Consider the following 18,970-nt stretch of genomic DNA (forward strand, 5'->3'; position numbering starts at 1 on the left):
ATCTCCTGTGTGCTCCTTCCTTGTGATCTTTTTCATGTTCCTTGATTATTTGGTCTAGTTCTCCACTTTTATTTTTGAAACCTGATATTCTTTCTTCTGCTTGATTCATTATACTTGTGAGGCTTTCCTTTATGTTTTCTAGTTGGGCTTTTCAATTTCATCTTCATTTCAGCTTGAGTCCTCTTTAATGTTTCTCCCTCTTCATTGAGTTCCATTTTCCAGTGCTGGATCATCTTTGTCATCTTCTCCCGTGATATCATCCGTTGTCTGTGTTTTTGTGGGTGCAGCTAACTTCCTTGAAATGGAGTTTTCCTTCTAGTACTTTCTGTAAGGCTAGGTTTGTGGATAGGTATTGTTTAAATCTGGTTTTGTCAGGCCATGATATCTCTTGACAGCAATAAAAACCCTAATTAAGGGGCTGGAGAGATGGCTCAGTGACTATAAGTACTGACTGGTTGCTCTTCCAGAGGACCTTAATTCAATTCCCAGCACCCACATGGCAGTTCACAACTGTCTGTAACTCTAGTTCCAGAGGATCTGGCATACTCACACAGACTTATATGCAGGCAAAACACCAAAGCCATAAAATTAAAAAAAAAGAAATGCTAATTAAGACACCTACCCTAGAGCTCCCCTAAATGGAAGGCAGGTTGAAGAGCCAGATGTGGGCTCGGCTAAATCTGGTAGATTTCAGGAGCTACTTGGATGAAGACATCAGGAGTGTTCCAGCGCTAACCCCAGGAGGAGGTAGGATTTCTAGTGGGTAGGGGCTGGTATGAGATGACATAAAGAGTCCTGTGGGTGGATGCAGGTTTATCCTGGTGGAAGCCTGGATGTTGGGTACCTTGCAAGTGGAAGTGATGAAGCTGGGCTGGAGGCCCAGATGTGGGACTCTGTGGAAGGCTAGAGGTCCCCTGATACAAAGTGCTGGTGACCAGACTGTGCCAGGGCCCTGTCGGTGGGAGCTGGGTTAGAGCCTGCAGGCTGTAGAGAAACAAATGTTGGAGGGGCGGCAGTCACCAGGCTAGACCTTAGACAAGGATATGGAAACTCTGGGCGTAGAGTGGGGCGGGTAGCGATTGAATGAAGGGTCCTGTAAGTCAGGGAACATTTTAAAGCTGTGTGATCTTGATCTGATTTAGGGGGTTGAAACATTGCCTACTTGAAGCTACTGGACTTCACCCAGGAACATCGTGTCCTAGATAGTATTTGTTGTTTTGTCAATTTGATACGAGCTAGAATGATCTGGAAGAGAAGGCCTCAAGTGAGAATATGCTTCCATTAGATTGGCCTGCAGGTAAGTCTGTGAGGCGTTTTCTTGACTAATTATTGGTGTGAGAAGGCAGAACATAGAGGCACCAGTCACAGAGAGGAAAAAAGAACAAAAGCTATGTCCTTAGAACAGAAAAACAGCTTCCATCAAGGGGGCTGGAAGGCTGGAGGTGAGAGTACACCTGGGCTCTGGAGAGGACTTTATTATTTAATTTTTTCATACAATATATTTTGATCATCAACCCCTCCTAGGTACTCCTTACCTCCTTACCCACCCATATTTATTTTCTTTATTTCTCTCTTTCAACAAAATGAAACACAAAAATGAAAATGAAAACAACCAACAAATCCAGTAAGACAGAAAAAAATGCCAAAACAAAACAAGTGGCTTCCAGACACAACAGGAGTGCTTGTCCTGGGCTCACAGAGACTGTGGCAGCGCATAGAAGGCCTGCACAGATTCAAGTTAGATGGGGTTCCAGAGCTAAGAAGGGGACATGGACACGAACTCCCAACCCTAACAAAGAAGCTATCTGTAACTGATACCCACTGGCCAAGGGAAAATCAATGAGACTCCAGTGGAGTATAAGCACCCTTCAGGGCAGGCCTAACACCCAGGAGTAGGTGGCCAACACGAAATGGACAAGACTTTTTATAGTTACAATGCCCAGGAACAAAGAGTGGTCTTTCTGAAAGGAACCCATCCCTTCTACCCAGATCAGCACAAATTCTGCTTTTTCTCTGCTTCAGCGTGATCCCAAAATATTCATAATACTCATTTTAATGAACATCTGCCTTGCGACAGATCTTATTCATAGGCAAATTGGTTCCAGTTCCTATTACCATCTATCCATGTGGAGGACTTCTTAATTCAGCTCCAGTGAACCCGTTTATTGCTGGAGGGAAGGAGCGCAATGGACTTTCCTTTGATACCATTTACCACGTGCATCTTTATTTATCTACCGTCTTATCCAGTGGGATAAGAGGGTCTGTTCCACAGCGGTGTGGGCTTGCCGACTTGTGAACTACTAACAATGGGAACAAAAATAGCACACATCTGTTCTTACTTTTCATTGATCGAAAAAACTGGAAGTGAATAGTTTCAAAGGATAGACTTGAGAGCTGGAACGCAGAGATGCTTTCTCTGCCTCTGTGCCGACTCTGTGACGCCCTGGGGTCAGTGACGTTACATTTGCAATGTTCTCAAGACTCGGATTTGAAGAAACATTTTCCGTTTTGTAACAGGCAGTGCTAAACGGGATGGCACAGAACACGAGATCTGAGGGCAGCAGGTGGCAATCATTAGCTGGCCTGGTAATTACAAACCTGTAAGGAGAGCCAAAGACAAATTCTGAGGTCGCCATTTGAACAGTGACACTACAAGCAATGTCCCAAAGAAAGATGAGTTTCCCCCTTTCCGTCATTGGCATGCAGTAGCTGGAGGGTTCCTACAGGTCTGTGTCCATCTCTCTACAACACACCCACTTTGGCTGGCACCCCAGCTCTCTGGGGGCAGCTGTGCGCATCATTTTAATGAGAGAAACAAGACCGTATCTGGGAGAGTTCACCTCTATTGGCTCATCTGACTCTGGGTTTATCTGCTTTCACTACACACAGACTAACACATTCAGCTAGCACAATTCTGAGCACTGAAGCAAAACTGGGATCTGAGATTGGAAAGACAGGTCAATGTGCAACACTTCCCTCATAGGTGCAAGGCCCTGGGTTCCGCCCCTAGAACAGCAAACACACAAGCAAAAGCAAGGGCAGTGCCTGACTGGGGAAAAGTTCCTTTGATCAGAGAAACCACACAGTTTGCTTGCTACAACATACAGAATTTTTTCCCATATAGATTTTTTGTCTATCTTTTTTTTAAAATTTTATTTGTTTATTATGTATACAACATTCTGCCTCCATACATGGCTAGAAGAGGGTGCCAGATCTCATTACAGATGGTTGTGAGCCACCATGTGGTTGCTGGGAATTGAACTCAGGACCTTTGGAAGAGCAGGCAATGCTCTTAACCACTAAGCAATCTCTCCAGCCCCGATTTTTGTCTATCTTAACCTAATGTGTATGTCATCAAATTTTATACAGAATTCAGCCTGACCAAAGAATAAATGCATTTAAAACCTAAATTTCTGTTCAGAATAAATCTGAAAGAACACTCATAGCCTGAGCCTCCATGAGAAGACTTTTAGGGAAGCAAGACACTTCAACAAGATGTCAAGGTCAGAGCAAAGCTCAACAAGTGTGTGTTAATACCTCAGGATTCATGACCAAAATGTAGACAAGCTGACCTTGTGTGCCTCTCATCTGCCCTTCTTCACCACTGTCCCCTAAGGTCTCCCCTTCTTAAAATATTCAGGCTTGACCTCCCTTCAGTGGATCATTTACCCATCACCGTTTCCCATGGGTCCTCTGTGGCCCTGATTGGTTCTAACTAACAGTTAGCACAATCCCACATTCCTTTTAAAGGAAAAATACCGTTTCCTTTCTTGACGATCTCTCAAATATAAGCTGTACAATCTTCCAAAAACCATATTCTACAGATTCTCCAGACCTGCGGAGGCAGGGTTTAGAGCTGAGGAAGAGTGGGGCAGGGGACATGTTTTTACATAGGAACCATTTCTACTTTCTGGAGCTGAACTCAGAGCATCGCTCCTCCCCACTGTTCTACAGGTGTGTGTTTTAAAACCACTTAGCCCTCCCTAGTAATCTATCAGACCTCCGTGTTTATCTAGGTCTTTGGCACGTGGGCACCGTTTCCTCCTAACTCTAGCTCCACCAGCACTGTCCGTGCCTACAGTGTCTGTGTGGTCTACAGCTGTGTCACCCAGGCCCATTCTCTGACACCTGCTACCCAAAGATCCCCCATCTCCAAACCGCTTTCCAGGCACATGCTGGATGCTACCACTTCCTATGTCCCACGTCAGAAATCTTCAGCTTCAGTAAATCAGTCTCCACCCACCACCTCCCACCATCCTTTCTCTCCCGCTCCCTTCCTCTGACTACATCTCCTCCCTACTTCATCAGGATTTCCAGTCCTCGTCCTTGGACTCTACAGTCTACCATCGTTCCCTGTATCCATGACAACCCTGCTTTCACACCACCCAGCAGTCAATCTGAATTTTACCTCTTCCCAACTCTGCGTCGCCCTCCCATCTCCTCTCTGCACTGGCTATGTATGCACTAAGAAATTTTCATGCTAAGAACACACACACACACACACACACACACACACACACACAATACTCCTACCTTAGATCATTCATTTATCCCTTCTCTTGTTAATATAATGTTCTTCCTTCTCTCACTTCTTCTGCCCCTTCCTCTCTTTCTTCTCACTTGAGCCCACTATTTTGAGTAATTTTATTTGTCCTCTGCCTGGAATGGGTTTGACCAACCTATTTCTATACTCCCATTTTTTTCATTTCTCCCTGATTACCACCTGCCTTCGTGCCCATGGTGACAGTGCTGGCTCGGAACTGCATGGTTGTGCTGTTGTAGATTGCATCCTCCTTTCTTTTCCCCTCTCCCCACTGATCCAGATAGACGTTCTCTCTTTCCCACAGCTAGCAGAACGACCTTCTTTTAATAAAACTGGAGTCTGGACACAGCACACTGATGATTTAGGAATTCAAACCACAACCAGCTGCGCGGCGGTGGCGCACACCTTTAATCCCAGCACTCGGGAGGCAGAAGCAGGCGAATCTCCATGAATTTGAGGCCAGCCTGGTCTACAAGAGCTAGTTCCAAAGCAACGCAGAGAAACCCTGTCTCCAAAAACAAAACAAAACAAAACAAAACAAAAAACTTCCTACAAACCCCCATGACTAGAAGAAAGCATTCATTAAACATTCCCCAGATAATCCAGCAGGAAACCAGGGCATCTCTCCGATGTAGCAGCAGCTTCATAGATGGAGGTGAGCCATGAAAGAATTCTTATTTAAAGTCTATGTTTTAGTTTTCAGTAGGGACAGAATCTGTAGTCTCCTTACAAGGTCAATGTTCATGGGATCCTGACCACAGCTTCCTGTTGTTTAGACCCAGTCTTCCATATTCTTACACCATTATCTAGCCCCTACATCCTGCTCCTGGTCTGGAGCTCTGGACTCAGCTTTCATGAGACAAAGTGGCCTTGGTTCTCATACTTAAAAGGTATCTATCTAGTACTTTTCAAGTCAGCATACTCCCCTTTTGTGTTCCAGGTTCTTTTCCTTTTCATCCATCACACGGTATAAGCCAACACATAGGATCCCATAATTATCTAAGGAGCCACAGAACAGTTGTCCAAAGGTTTTCCTTGGCTGGGAAGAGAACAGAACAATAGGGGTTGCTAAGCACTTTAATCAAAGAGTTGTAAGAACTTGAATTTTGTCTGCCCGCTCTTTGCTGCAGGCATCTAGAGGCCCTAATAGCCATACCCCTGCTTGTGACAGCAGTGGAAAGCGGGCAGTATGCGTTGAGGTGTATGCTCAGTGCAGTGGTCTAAAGGGCATACTCCTGTGAAGGGGCCATGCTGACATCCACTGGCTTTACAAAAGATGTCTCCTTGTTCACATGTGTCTTCACCATAACACTGAACAGGTAGCTGGAGACAGTGCCAATCAAAACGAAACATAAAGCAAACCCTGAGAAGTAGCTCGCTTCTTCTGCACGCTACTCTGGTTCCTGAATGAAGAGACGCTCCTCTGGAAGCTTCCCATGGTGTTATCTTGTGATAGTCTGCCTTTACCTGCTCTCTGGTCAAGAAAGTGTCTGCATAGTCTACGAACTGGCGACATTCTTAGATCCAGACCCAGAGTTCTACTTGACTGCAGCTAGCCTGACCAGAATTCTTTAGCATTGCAGGTTTTGAGACAACAGTAAGAACCTGGACCATACTCCTTAGCTGGACCCCTGCTGTGACATGGTTGGAATTGCAGTGACCTCAGCTAAGCCTCAGTTTCTTGCTCCGCTGAGGATTTAGTTACTTAACTCATGTCACCCCTGTATGATTAAACACAAAAGACTGGAATAGACACAGAGTAGATCCTGGGCTTCCGGGAGAGCTGCGGTCGAGGGGACTGCAAATGACAACAGCCTTACTGCTGCATCGTCTCACGATAAGGTGAGGTGCAAGAGAGGCCACGTGTAACAGAGAAGGGAGGAGGCCAAGCCCATCCTTCTACTGATACCTAACTCCTGCTAGTGATATTTAGTCCATCATACCCCGTCAATCTTTTTTAAATTTATTTATTTATTTATTTATTTATTTATTATGTATACAATATTCTTTCTGTGTGTATGCCTGAAGGCCAGAAGAGGACACCAGACCTCATTACAGATGGTTGCGGACCACCATGTGGTTGCTGGGAATTGAACTCAGGACCTTTGGAAGAGCAGGCAATGCTCTTAACCGCTGAGCTATCTCTCCAACCCCCCCCCTGCCCCCTCCCGTCAATCTTTTAATGGCTCATCCTTCAACACCATTGCATTAGGGACTGAGTTTCCAAGACAGGATCCATAGGGGACACATTCAGACATCATGTCGGGCCTCTCTAATGTTGCTTGCACATTTAGCTGGAAGATTGAGAAAACAACTTTCTTCTCTACCTCTTGAGATTATTGCAAAGAATAACACAACAGTGTGCAGACACTTTAGCTGGAACACTGGATCTACTAGCTATTATTTCTGTGCCAAGTCATATATGAACTCAAGCAGCCTAGACCATTGAAACTCAGAGAGTTAATGAAGTAAGAAATGCATTATAGTAACAATAGTAGACTCACCTCAATGTCTGATAGGATGGTATGGTCTAAAGAAAGAAGCTCCAGCTTACACCGCGACCTTCTAGACGTGACTGTGGCACAATCTGCCTGGATCCCGTAGGACTTCTCCTGAACCAAACATTGTTCCATCTGAGGGCTGATACCTCCTGTCACTAGCATCTGAAGTAATTCCAGGACATGATAGTTATAGAAGGCCTGGAAAACATAGGCAAGCTATGTGTGAAATCAGAAGGGCCAGCACATGTATGGCAGAGGTGTTGGCACACGGAGAGTTAGTAGGTGTCACCATTTGAAATGGGCCTCGTGGTGCAGAACACATCTTTTCATTGTCGCTATCAAAATGGAGTGTAAGTTGGCAGTCTGGGTAGAAAGATGGTTTAGTCAAAGCAGGGAGAAAACAAGTAAGACAAATCTAGTTCCGAGGGAGCAGACACCGAAATGTGAGTCATGGGGCTGATATCCCAGAGTCCTCTCCCTCCATAAGTGACCAGAGTAGTGTGTCAAGCCACAATATCCAAAGGATCATCGATGTACATTTTTAAAATATATAATTAATGAGATAGATTTTTCCTTGAGGCTGTACTGACATTCTTATCATCTGTTCTTGAGTTTTGGGGGTGTGAATTTACTTACATTTCTGTGAATAATGACCTAGTTAAAGCCACATAGTAAGAGCACTCATAACACTTATGGCTGCCACAGGTTCTTTTCTCCAGAGTCACAGTTACAGGGTCAGAGAAACCAGTAGTTTCTACTCTTCAGTGTCTCAGTCGCTGTTCCATCGCTGTGGAGAGACACCATGACCGAGGCAACTCTTATAAAGGAAGGATTTACTTGTGGGCTTGCTTACAGTTTCAGAGGGTTAGTCCATGAGCATCAGGGTGGAGGATGTGGATACACAGGTAGACATGGTGCTGGAGAAGTTGCTGAGAGTTCTACATCCTGACAGAGAGACACTCTGGGCTTGGCAGGGGCTTTTGAAACCTCAAAGCTCACCCCACACTTCCTCCAACAGGGCTACACCTACTAATCCTTTCCAATGGTGCCATTCCCTGATGACTAAACATTCCAATATTTGGGACTATGAGGGACATTCTTATTCAACCCAGACATTTGGCACCCGGATGAAACCAAAAGAGGAAATGGGGACAAGTTCTCACACCAAAACAATCTGAGTCTAAACAATCTGAGGTGTCTCCATAACCCCTCTCCAGACTCACTGCCACAGCCTTTCTAACATCCTCTGTAGTGGGTTTTCTCAAGCCGACAGAACAAATATTTTATAAGAGTTTTATTTATTATGTGTCTTTTAGGTTGACATAACAAAGCAATGGTTTTTGTGATGGCATCCGTGTATGTATGTATCTCCACCATACATGTACACGCATGCACATGTACACACAATTATCGCACACATATGTATATAAAACTTTAGATTCTGCATGTGAAAGAAACATGATGTTTGTCTTTCTGCATTTGCCTGTGCCACTTAACATAATCATCTTTGGGGGCATACCTTCTCCTGTGAATGTCATAGCTTCATTTTTTTCTATGGCTGCAAAAAATTCTACTGTTTATGTGCCAGATTTTATTCAATATTCGTATGTTGATGAATATTTGGCTGGTTGTGTTTCACCACTGTTGTGAACAGTGAACCTATAAATATAAACGTTTAAGTACTTCTGTAGGTAGCTTGGAGCCCTTTGGATATATGCCTAGAAGTTAGTTGGATCACATAATAGTTCTACTTTTTTTAAAAACTTAAAAAAATACCAATTTGAGAAGAGGGTCAATTTTTAATAAACATTTACAACTACATATCAGTACCTTTCAATCTTTGGGTCTGGAAATTGGTGTGTGGTCTTTTTTTTTTTCAAGACAGAGTTTCCCTGTGTCGCAGTTCTGGCTGTCCCGGAACTCATTTTGCAGACCAGGCTGGCCTTGAACTCACGGAGATCTGCCTGTCTCTGCTTCCCGAGTGCTGGAATTAAAGGTGTGTGCTACCACCACCTGGCTGGTGTGTGCTGTTTTTATTGCAATTTTTTAAATAAGGAAATTCATTAATTTTTGTGTGTGTGTACATATGTGTAAAAGGTGCATGCACACATGGGTGCTGGTCCATGTTCCTGTGTGGGAATGTGAGGGCTAAAGGGAGAACTGGGTGTTTGCCTCCTGCCACTCTTGGCTTTATTCCTCTGGAGGCAAGGTGTCTCGCCACCCCTGGAACTTACATGACTTTGGCTAGGTTGGCAGCCAGCAGAACCGAGCATCTCCCCTGTCTCCATCCCCCGCAGTCTGTTATGTGGGTGCTGAAATCCAAGCCCTGGTCCCCACAGCTGCACAAGCACTTACAACCACCAAGCTGCCACCCGGCCAGAGTTTTAGGTTTTGGAAAATTCTGCACCCTGATTCCCACAGTGTGTGCAGAAATTTACTTTCCTACCAGCTATGGACAACATCCATCATTCCCTCCATCCTGGCTAGCCTTTGCTGTCCTTTGTTTTGATGGCCATTCTGCCTGGGGTGAGAGAATCTCAAAGCAATTTAATCTTCATTTCCTGGACGACTGAGGATTTTAGAATTGTTGGTGATGCTCTCATTGATTTTTTTTTCACTTTCAACATTTCTATTTGGTTTTTCTTTAAATATGTAAATTTTCTTACTAAGCTTTCATCTGGCTGACTTTTTGTCCATCTTTCTGACTCTCTTATCCAGCCCCTGGTTCTGTTGCTGATGCTACTTCCTTCCCGAGGGTCTGGGGTTGGATTCATCTGCTATTTGTTTACTCCTTCAGGTCACTGATTTTGCCCCGAACTGGAATTTTGCCTATTTGAATGTTTGAGTTCAGTAGGTGATGAATTCTGGTGTTTTAGAGGCTTCATGTTGCCTCTAAACAACCTACCCTAGAGAACTCAGCTCCAGCACTGAGCAGCAGACAGGAAACAGCTCTGTGGCAGCTGTGCCGTTAGCTCACACAAGACAGAGACACACACGGATCACTTATGGCTCGCTAGTGTATTTATTACCCACGACCACAGAATGGAAACTAGGAAAACTGATGTAGAATGTGCTATGAAGTTAAAAAGTATCTATGGCACCGGGTGGTGGTGGCACACACCTTTAATCCCAACACTTGGGAGGCAGAGGCAGGCAGATCTCAGTGAGTTTGAGGCCAACCTGGTCTACAAAGTGAGTCCCAGGACAGCCAGGTCTCCAGGATTGTTAAACAGAGAAATCTTGTCTCGGAGGAAAAAAAAAAACCAACCAACCAAACAAACAAACAAAAAAACCAAGCATCTAGGGCAAATGTAGAAATAATAACTAATAGCAATATGCAGACACTAAGAGACCACAGATGTAAGCTCAGACTACTATACCCAGCAAAACTTTCAATAACCATAGATGGATATTCAATGGCAGAACCAGATTTAATCAATACCTATCCACAAACACAGGCCTAGAAATAGAAACACGCATAATCAAAATTAGATGAATATCTAAAGCAAAAATATAAACAATTGAGAAACTACCGTAAATATGTAGGAAGGAATCATGTGAGGGATAGAAAGATGAGGTCCTTGAAAATGGGAGACTTATATGCATGGGGAGGTCAGTGAACTTGTGGCCTCTTTCTCTTCGGGTCTGTGCTGTGCTAGGTCTGTGTTGCACAAGTACCTACCGTCCCTCTCCTCTGTCTTCAGTGTTACTGGTTTCCTTCTTTGCTTATCAGCAGCCTCTGCTGGCCACACTCAGCTTTGCAGTCAGTATGTTGGGCACTTTCTCACTTCCTGACACATCTCAAACTTTATCAGCTGGGTAAGTTGAGGACACAGGAAGTGCTTTGGGAACACAGGAAGCATCCAACAACCACTGGTATTGATACAAGCAGAGGAACTGCCTCTGTACTTTCAAGGGTTCTGTCTGGAGGGATAGTACTGTATCACATACGCTCATGGAGCTTCTGAGTTCTTAAGCTTTACAGCAGTGGACAAACCCAGGACTTCAGAATTCCATCCACCTGCTGACATCATGCTGCTAACTATCAAAAGTCCAGGGCATTCTCAGTTGGAGAGATCTGTCCTCAGCCCTCACTATCCCCATATCTGACAAAACAGACATCAAATTAAAACCAATCCAAAGAAAATAAAGGACACTTTATCCCAATCAAGGGGAAAACTAATCGAGAAAGCATTGTAATACTACACCAAACTCTGTAGTACTAATTTGAAGACACAAATTAGCCCAAACTTGGTAGTAGTCAACACCCTAGTAGTAGTATATTTCAATAGCCCACATTCTTCCATAGATAAGTCTTCTAGACAATAAATAAGAAGAAATATCAAAAATAAATTATACTGTATATCAAAATTAAATTATATCATATATCAAATGGACCTAATACTTACAGAGCATTCTACCAAAACACCAAGGAATATGCAATCTGCTCAGTACTCCATGGAAATTTCTCTAAAACAGACCACAAACTGGGACACAAAACAAATCTCAATGAATACATAAAAACTTAAATAATACCTTGTATTCAGTGTGACCACAATGCAATACAACATTAATATCAATAGCAAACAAATCTCTAGTAATTACACAAACTCATAGAGATTAAACAATTCATTCAGATCAAAGACGGAACTAAGAAATTAAAAATTATTGGAAAATGAAAACAATACAGCAATACCTCTGGAACATATTAAAAAGCAATTCTAAAAATGAAATTTATAACTCTGAGTACATGTCTTAGTTAAAGAGTTTTTATTGCTGTGAAAAGACACCATGACCATGGCAACTCATAAGGAAAACATTTGAGGGAGCTCACTTACTGTTTCAGAGGTTCAGTCATGGTGGGGAACGTGGCAGCAGACAGGCAGATGTGGTATTGGAGAAACAGTTAAGAGTCCTACATCTTACAGGCAACAGGAAGTCAACTGACTCACTGAGCAGTATCCTGAGTACAGGAAACCTCAAACCCGCCCCCACAGTGACACACTTCCTCCAACAAGGCCACATCTCCTAGCATTACCACTCCTTATGAAATTATAAGGACCAATCACGTTCAAACTGCAGAGTACATTTAAAAATAAAGATGAGTGCAAATAAATCGCTTGATGATGCAACTCAAGAACTTGGAAAAACAAGAACAAAACAAACCCAAATCCAGTAGATGGGAAAAAAATAATAAAACCCATAGCAGCTACTCATGAAACAGAAGTGAACAGTCCAAAGAGTCAGTTAATCCAAAAACTATGTTTAGAAGATAAACAAGATTGACAGACCATTAGCTCAAAGAAAGAAAGAAAAGCCCGAAATTAAAGAATCAAAGGTGAACTGAATAAGATTGCAAAAGACTTCAAAGACATTTAGAATATTACAAGGGAATATTTTAAAAAGCTATACTCCAATAAGTCAGAAACTAAAAAGAAGTGGATGAATTTCTGGGGCCATCTGAACCACTACAGTTAGACAGCTGAAACCTGTAACAAGAAAGAGATAGAAATAGTAATAAAAAAGCCTTCTGACATGGAAAAGCCCAGGCCCAGATGGACTCGTCAGAGGAGTCTACCAAACCTCAAAGGAGAGCTACAACCAGTACTTCTTAATTATTGAGGAGGAGGTAAAGGAGGAAACACTCCTAAACTCCTTCTGCGAAGGAGCTCTCACTCTAATACCAAACAGGTGAAGACACAGTAAGAAAGGAAAACTACAGACCAATATCCCTGATGAACACAAATACAAAAATTCTCAGTAAAATACTTTTAAAAATTAAACTAAATACGGGCATAAAAAGATCATCCACCATAACTGAGCTGACTCTGTCCCAGAGATGCAGGAATGGTTCAACATACCTAAGTCAATAATTATAATAAATCATGTAAATAAACCTAAAGACAAAAAAGTCACATGATAATTTCAACAGATGAAGAAAATTCAGCATGCCTTTGGAAACTTACCTAAACCTAATCAAGGATATATATGACAACACACAACCAACATCATCCTAAATGGAGGAAAAACAAAACAATACCATTAAAATTAAGAACAAGACAGGACTGTCCAGTATCCAGACTCCTTTTCTATGCAATGCTTGAACACCAGCTATAGTAATAAGACCAAAAAAAAAAAGAAAAAGAAAATAAAGGGATACAAACAGAGAAAAATGTCAAATTATCCCTATTTGCAGATAATACAATAGTATACAAAAAGTATTCCAAAAATTTACCATGGGGCTGGAGAGACAGCTCAGCAGTTAAGAACAATGACTGTTCTTGTAGAAGACCTGGGTTCAATTCCCAGCACCCACATGGTGGCTCATACCCATTTGTTACTCCAGTCTCAGGGAATCCAACATCCTTCTTGTGCCTTTTGAGGGACTGAACTTACACACACACACACACACACACACACACACACACACGTAAACTGAAAAAATTGTTTATTTATTTTTTGGTTTTTTGAAACAGCTTCTCTGTGTAACAACAATTTTGGCTGTCCTGGAACTCACTTTGTAGACCAGGTTGGCTTCGAACTACTGAGATCCACCTGCCTGTGCCTCCCAAGTGCTGGGATTAAAGGCATGCATGCCATCACTAGCTGGCTATTAAATTTAAAAAAAAAGATTTAAACAGAGGCATCAGGTGAGAGCCACTGAGCATATGGATGTCTTCTACACTGAAACTCCATTGCAGCAAGGCACAGTCCTAAGTTAAACAGGTAGTACTAGGGATTTTTCTTTTATTCAACACTGACATTTTATTTTCTGAAGTTTATCATAATTTTACAAAACAGAACAAAACAAAAAAGCAGGTATCACAAAGAGTAGTTTACAGACTTTCTGCATTGGTTCACCCCTCAATCAGTGACTCTGGAACTGGCGTCTTGTGTAAAGACCAGCCAGGCTGATTCCCTCTCGAATATGTGCGTTCACGTGATTGCTCTTGAAACTACTCCGTAATAGCAACTTTTTACAAGCACCGGTCATTTTTTGAGAACCAATTTGGTTTGTCCAACAAAATAAACACTTTTTTTTTCTTAAAAAACACTGGGCTGAAACACAGACTATGTATTTGTTTGGATCAGAACCAATCTTTTCTGAGTTCCTGTCATCTGAAGAACACTGCCCACATCACTGGGCATATGAAATGACAGTGGACACCTGTGGAAATGTCTGAACAAAGTGGGATTTTGCCAGAGGCAGGTAGAGCTTGAATTACATCAGTTTCGATGTCCTTTCCCTGCCTTGGGGTGGTTTCCCCAGATAGCCTTATAATCAGAAGGAAAATGAGATGTGTTTATACAGAGCAAGACTGCTTGCTCTGGACTCTGGGTCACCACAAAGAGACTGAGAGGCCGTAATAATTGGATGCTAACAAGAAGTAGCACACTTACACTCACAGCATCACCTGGAGGCAAGCAGAAACACAGCTGGAAATTGGTAGTGGGGCTCACCCACTACTTGCTCTGGAAACACATTTTGCTTAAATAAGGGAAATATGGTCCAGTTTTGCAATGTTAATAGCTGCCGGTCTCTCATTTTTAAAAAGAAAGATCACTTTATGACTAGCTTGAGTTAGAAAACTTACCTCAAATTTGATCAGATCTTGATTAAAAACAAAGTAAACCAAAGTAAAAACAAAGTAAAGAGTTAAAATTGCACCATCAAACTTGAATATAAATTCAGAATGGTATACATATTATTGACATGGTTATGAAAGGATCAAACACTCTCATTAAATTTTTCTCCATGTTATTTCAATTTTCTTTAAGGAAACTGACACGTAATTTTCTTCTTTATAGATATGAAAAAGGAAGCAAGAAGACAAGGCTGCTACCCACAGGGCAGCGGTGCCGTTTGGTTGCTTTGGTCTTTGTACCAGCAACTCCCACTATTGTGAACACATGCAGTTCCAGCTGGAGGACTACAGTTTTTCTTGCAGTCAAACTCCGCAGATGAACCCTACTACTCCCTTTCATACCACTGTGGGCTCTCAAAGCCTTTAAAAATATACTTCATTAGGAGGTCCACACCATTCTTGTCCAGAGCTTGAACGCCCTTTTCAATAGCATTAGCTTTAAAAGAGATGAGCACTTTCAAGACAATGCTGCCTGCCGGGTCCTTCACTGCCTGACACTTTGTGCCTGGAGCACAGCTGTCCTGTTTCCTTGTTGCAGGCATGAGTCCACCTAAGCCTCCTCGGGCCGGGCTGCCCTCCTTGTCCACGAACTTGTTCTCATCATATTCATCCACGTCCACCTACCGGAAGCGGGCCGATAACACTGTGTTCTTCAACATCCGGATTGCAGGCAACGCTGGCCTCCCCTTCGTGGTGCCTCGTTGCCCTTCGCAAGCCCAGCCTGGCGCGACTCACTTTCCCCTCAGGACTAGGGATCTTCAGGGTTAGTTGATGGCCAGTGTTGCTTTTGATGTCATGTGATGAACTGATGAACACTTCTTTTTTTTGTTTTTGTTTTGTTTTGGGGGGTTTTGTTGTTGTTGTTGTTGTTTGGTTTTTCAAGACAGGGTTTCTCTGTGTGGCTTTGAATCTTGAAGCCTGAACTCCTAGAACTCACTCTGTAGACCAGGCTGGCCTCAAACTCACAGAGATCCACCTTCTTCTGACACCCAAGTGCTGGGATTAAAGGCATGCGCCACCACCACCTGACTGTGATGAACATGGCTATAGGACACATTTTTGTGGCTTTGTCTCCCGGTTCCCATAGATTTCACCACGAACTTTAGAATACTTACTCTTAGGTTTTACATAACTTATTTTTCCCCCAGGAAGTTGCCAGCCTCTTCCACTGACTAAATCCAACTGGTACCATAAATAGAGTCCTGTCGGGGGAATATGGCTCTCAGGCTACCCAAGAGTAAGCTCAGATTCACAAGGAAAGTGATGGATGACGGGAGGTATCATCAGCCTCAGTGCCAAAATCTGGTTCAAGGCTTTAAAAATGTGTCTTCTGTGATGGCTTATGCTATATGTTAATTTTATTTCTATTATTACAGCTCTTTCCTGCCTATTCTGCCAGCTATGGTCACAATATGTCCATTAGGAAGCATGGGCGGGACACTTAGTTCACAGTGCAGCAATGTGAAATGGTAGGACATCTGTGCCTCACTAGAGTAAAAGCACAGAATCCCAAGAGCTGATCACTCCATCATCCTAGTATGACTTACCCCAAGAATGGACTATTGATTAAAAGGGATGTTTGGCCTGTCACCTCACCCTTTGTCTCTTTTTTAATAGTGAAAACCACAGTAAGAAGCCCCTTCACTACACATAAGCAGATGCCAGCACTGTGCCCTTGGACTTCTGAGACCCCAGAACTATGAGTCAAGCACAGTCTATTGTTTATAAATTGCCCAGTCTCACCTACTTGCTATAATAGAAAGATGCACCAAGACCCCGCTCCTCTAGCAACTCTAAATAGAATTTTTCCTGTGTGTGTGGCCCAGTAGGCAGTTTAAGCCTCAACTTTAGGTTTTACTGGCAGGCTAAGAGAATCCGAAGATAACGGAGAGTTACAATCCATCTACAATGTCTTTTTCAGACAGGCCAGGCTCCTCAACAGTCACCTTCTCCCTCATATCCTGGTCTTAACTGGTAAAAAGTTAACTGACACACTGGCAGCCAATGCTGACACACAATGCTAAGAGTCACTTCGGCAAAGCAGCCTCATCTGATTCCCGTCAATGCAAACATATCCGGCTTGCTTGCCCTTCAGGAACTTGACGGCCTGCCAGCTCATTTAGCAGTGTTCAAGTGCCAAGGTGGAGCTATTTGTCCAAGAGCTCAGTGGGTTATGTGATGCTCACTGTGGCTAAGGGAAGCAGAGCCACATAGAGGCTGTACGTGGCCCGCCATGCTCTCCTAACGTGCAGGCTGTCTTTGAGGCAACCACGCAGTTCAGGAGTGATGCTTTCTTCACATGGAGTCACAGAAAGTAGGGTGTTTACCAGACTCTCAGGGTCTCGTGCATGTAGATTTGTAGATTGAGATTTGATCTTTTTGCAACCTTCTCTTGAAAACCCCCAGAGGGAGGAGTCTGGGAGGCGGTGGGTTGCATGATCTCCTTTCAGGAGTTCCGACAGTTATTACAAACACTTGCACACAGATTCTCTGGGTCTTAGACAAGTTCAAATTCCTCAGATACCCAGGGTAAGCGCTCACCTTATTCCTGCCTGGAACACTCTTTCTCCAGACTCTGAGTGGCATCTACTGTCTCCCAGATAAAGACTTGCAAGCATCCCCTCAGAATCCCCTACCCTGGTCATAACTGAAACCCCTTCCCCCAAGCCCCATATTTTCCCATCTCCCCTGATCTTTACCCTGGCATGCATTCTTTCTGTTTCTGTTACCCATGTTAAATCAGTCTCTTCTGTACCCCTGCACGGTGCCTGGCACACTGTAGGTGTTCGCTGGTTCAGAGTGGGTTCTGCTTAGGGGAATCCCGTGATGGATGCTGGGATCTGCTTACCGCCAAAGAACCAAACCATCACTGGGCACTTAAAATGGATCCCAAGAGAGGAGCAATGCAGGGGGAGATTTGACTTTGATGGAACGAATCTCATGCTCCCGCAAAGACCAAGCTTTTCTTCCTGAAAGTCCTGGGTCCCCTTATGGAGATTTCTACATGAACTATTGGGGTGATCTACAGAGCTCTGACACTTGATCTGCCCAAATGAATGCCAAGATCCAAGTTTGGTACCCAACCCCCACCCCAGGCATCTGGAATCTCTGCACCAGCACTGCAAGATAGTAACCTTGAAACTGCGAAAAACTGAAAAGGTGAAATAATGCCTGTGAAGTTGCCTTTTTGGAAAATTTAAAAGAGGTCAGAAGGGTGAGCAGTGGCCTCCCGCAGGGGCCTTTTCCTTCCCCCAGGGGACTTCGCACCTACCGTGGCCAGAAGAGAATCCAAGAAGTTGGCTGAAAAGACAGTGCCCCTGGAGAAGGAAGTGCTGAGATGCAGGCTAGCTCCTTTGAGTGCCCAGTCCATTCCACCCATCTGCTCAATAAAGTGGATGTTGGAGGGATTCTCTGTAAGACAAGATGAAAAGGCAAGGCCAGCATACACAGAAAAATGAGAGCTTGCTGCCTGTACTGCCAAGCTCAGTCCTCTCTGGCACAGCAAGCTCTACGGGGAAGAGTGGCCCATGGGCTTTTCTTCATGTCCCTCCTATGGTAGTTCAATCAGTAAAGTGCTTGCCACACACGCAGGGAGAGCTGATTGAGCCTAGAATTTATGTAAACAAACAAACAAACAAAACAACAGGACTGAAAAGATGAGTCAGCAGTTCAGAGCACTGACTGCTCTTCCAGAGGACCTGGGTTCCTTTCCCAGCACCCACATGGTGGCTCACAATTGTCTAGAATTCCAGTTCCAGGGGATTCCACACCTTCTTTTGGCCTCTGTGAGCACCAGGCATGCATGTAATATGCAGACATGCAGGCAAAAACACCCATAAACATAAATTAAAATAATAATAATAATGAATAAAACAATGAGAAGCTAGGCATGGATATTCATGCTTATGTCCCAGTACTGGGGGTATGGAGACAGATGGGCCCCTGGAGCTCTCTGGCTAGTCGCACTGGCTCATTTGGTGAGCTACAGGCCAATGAGAGACCCTGTCTCAAAAAACCAAAGTGTGATCCGAAGAGAAGGCCCAGTGGGTAAAAGCACTTGTCAACTTGATGACCCGAGTTTGATTCCTAGGACCCATGTGATGAAAGGTGAAAAACACCTGTCTGATGGTGTCCTCAAGGCTATACACGGACCACCTGTCTAGTCTATACACACACACCGACATAAGACTTTGAGTTAATTCTGCCGGGTCATTTAAACCAGAGACCTCAAAATTCCTCCCCACTCTCTCTTAGGTTGTCTATGCTCTACCAAAGCCAGA

At 43.6% G+C, this 18,970-nt stretch overlaps 1 protein-coding gene across 5 annotated transcripts in view; it reads right to left on the reverse strand.

Moving 5' to 3' along the window:
- Positions 1-2,205: 2,205 nt before the first annotated feature.
- Kcnu1 (potassium calcium-activated channel subfamily U member 1) overlaps positions 2,206-18,970 on the reverse strand; it is a 93,420-nt gene continuing 76,655 nt past the window's right edge. For all 5 annotated transcript variants that reach the window (XM_087900945.1, XM_087900943.1, XM_087900944.1 and 2 more), the window contains exons 24-27: positions 17,962-18,101; positions 7,048-7,242; positions 5,469-5,582; positions 2,206-2,597 (exon numbers count right to left, since the gene is read on the reverse strand). In XM_087900945.1, coding sequence (XP_087757071.1) covers positions 2,343-2,597; positions 5,469-5,582; positions 7,048-7,242; positions 17,962-18,101 — 704 coding nt within the window. In that variant the 3' untranslated portion in view covers positions 2,206-2,342. The remainder of the gene's footprint in view (positions 2,598-5,468; positions 5,583-7,047; positions 7,243-17,961; positions 18,102-18,970) is intronic.

The sequence above is a fragment of the Myodes glareolus genome, chromosome 23 (assembly GCF_982192425.1).
Source record: "Myodes glareolus chromosome 23, mMyoGla1.1, whole genome shotgun sequence".
NCBI classification, from domain to species: Eukaryota; Metazoa; Chordata; class Mammalia; order Rodentia; family Cricetidae; genus Myodes; species Myodes glareolus.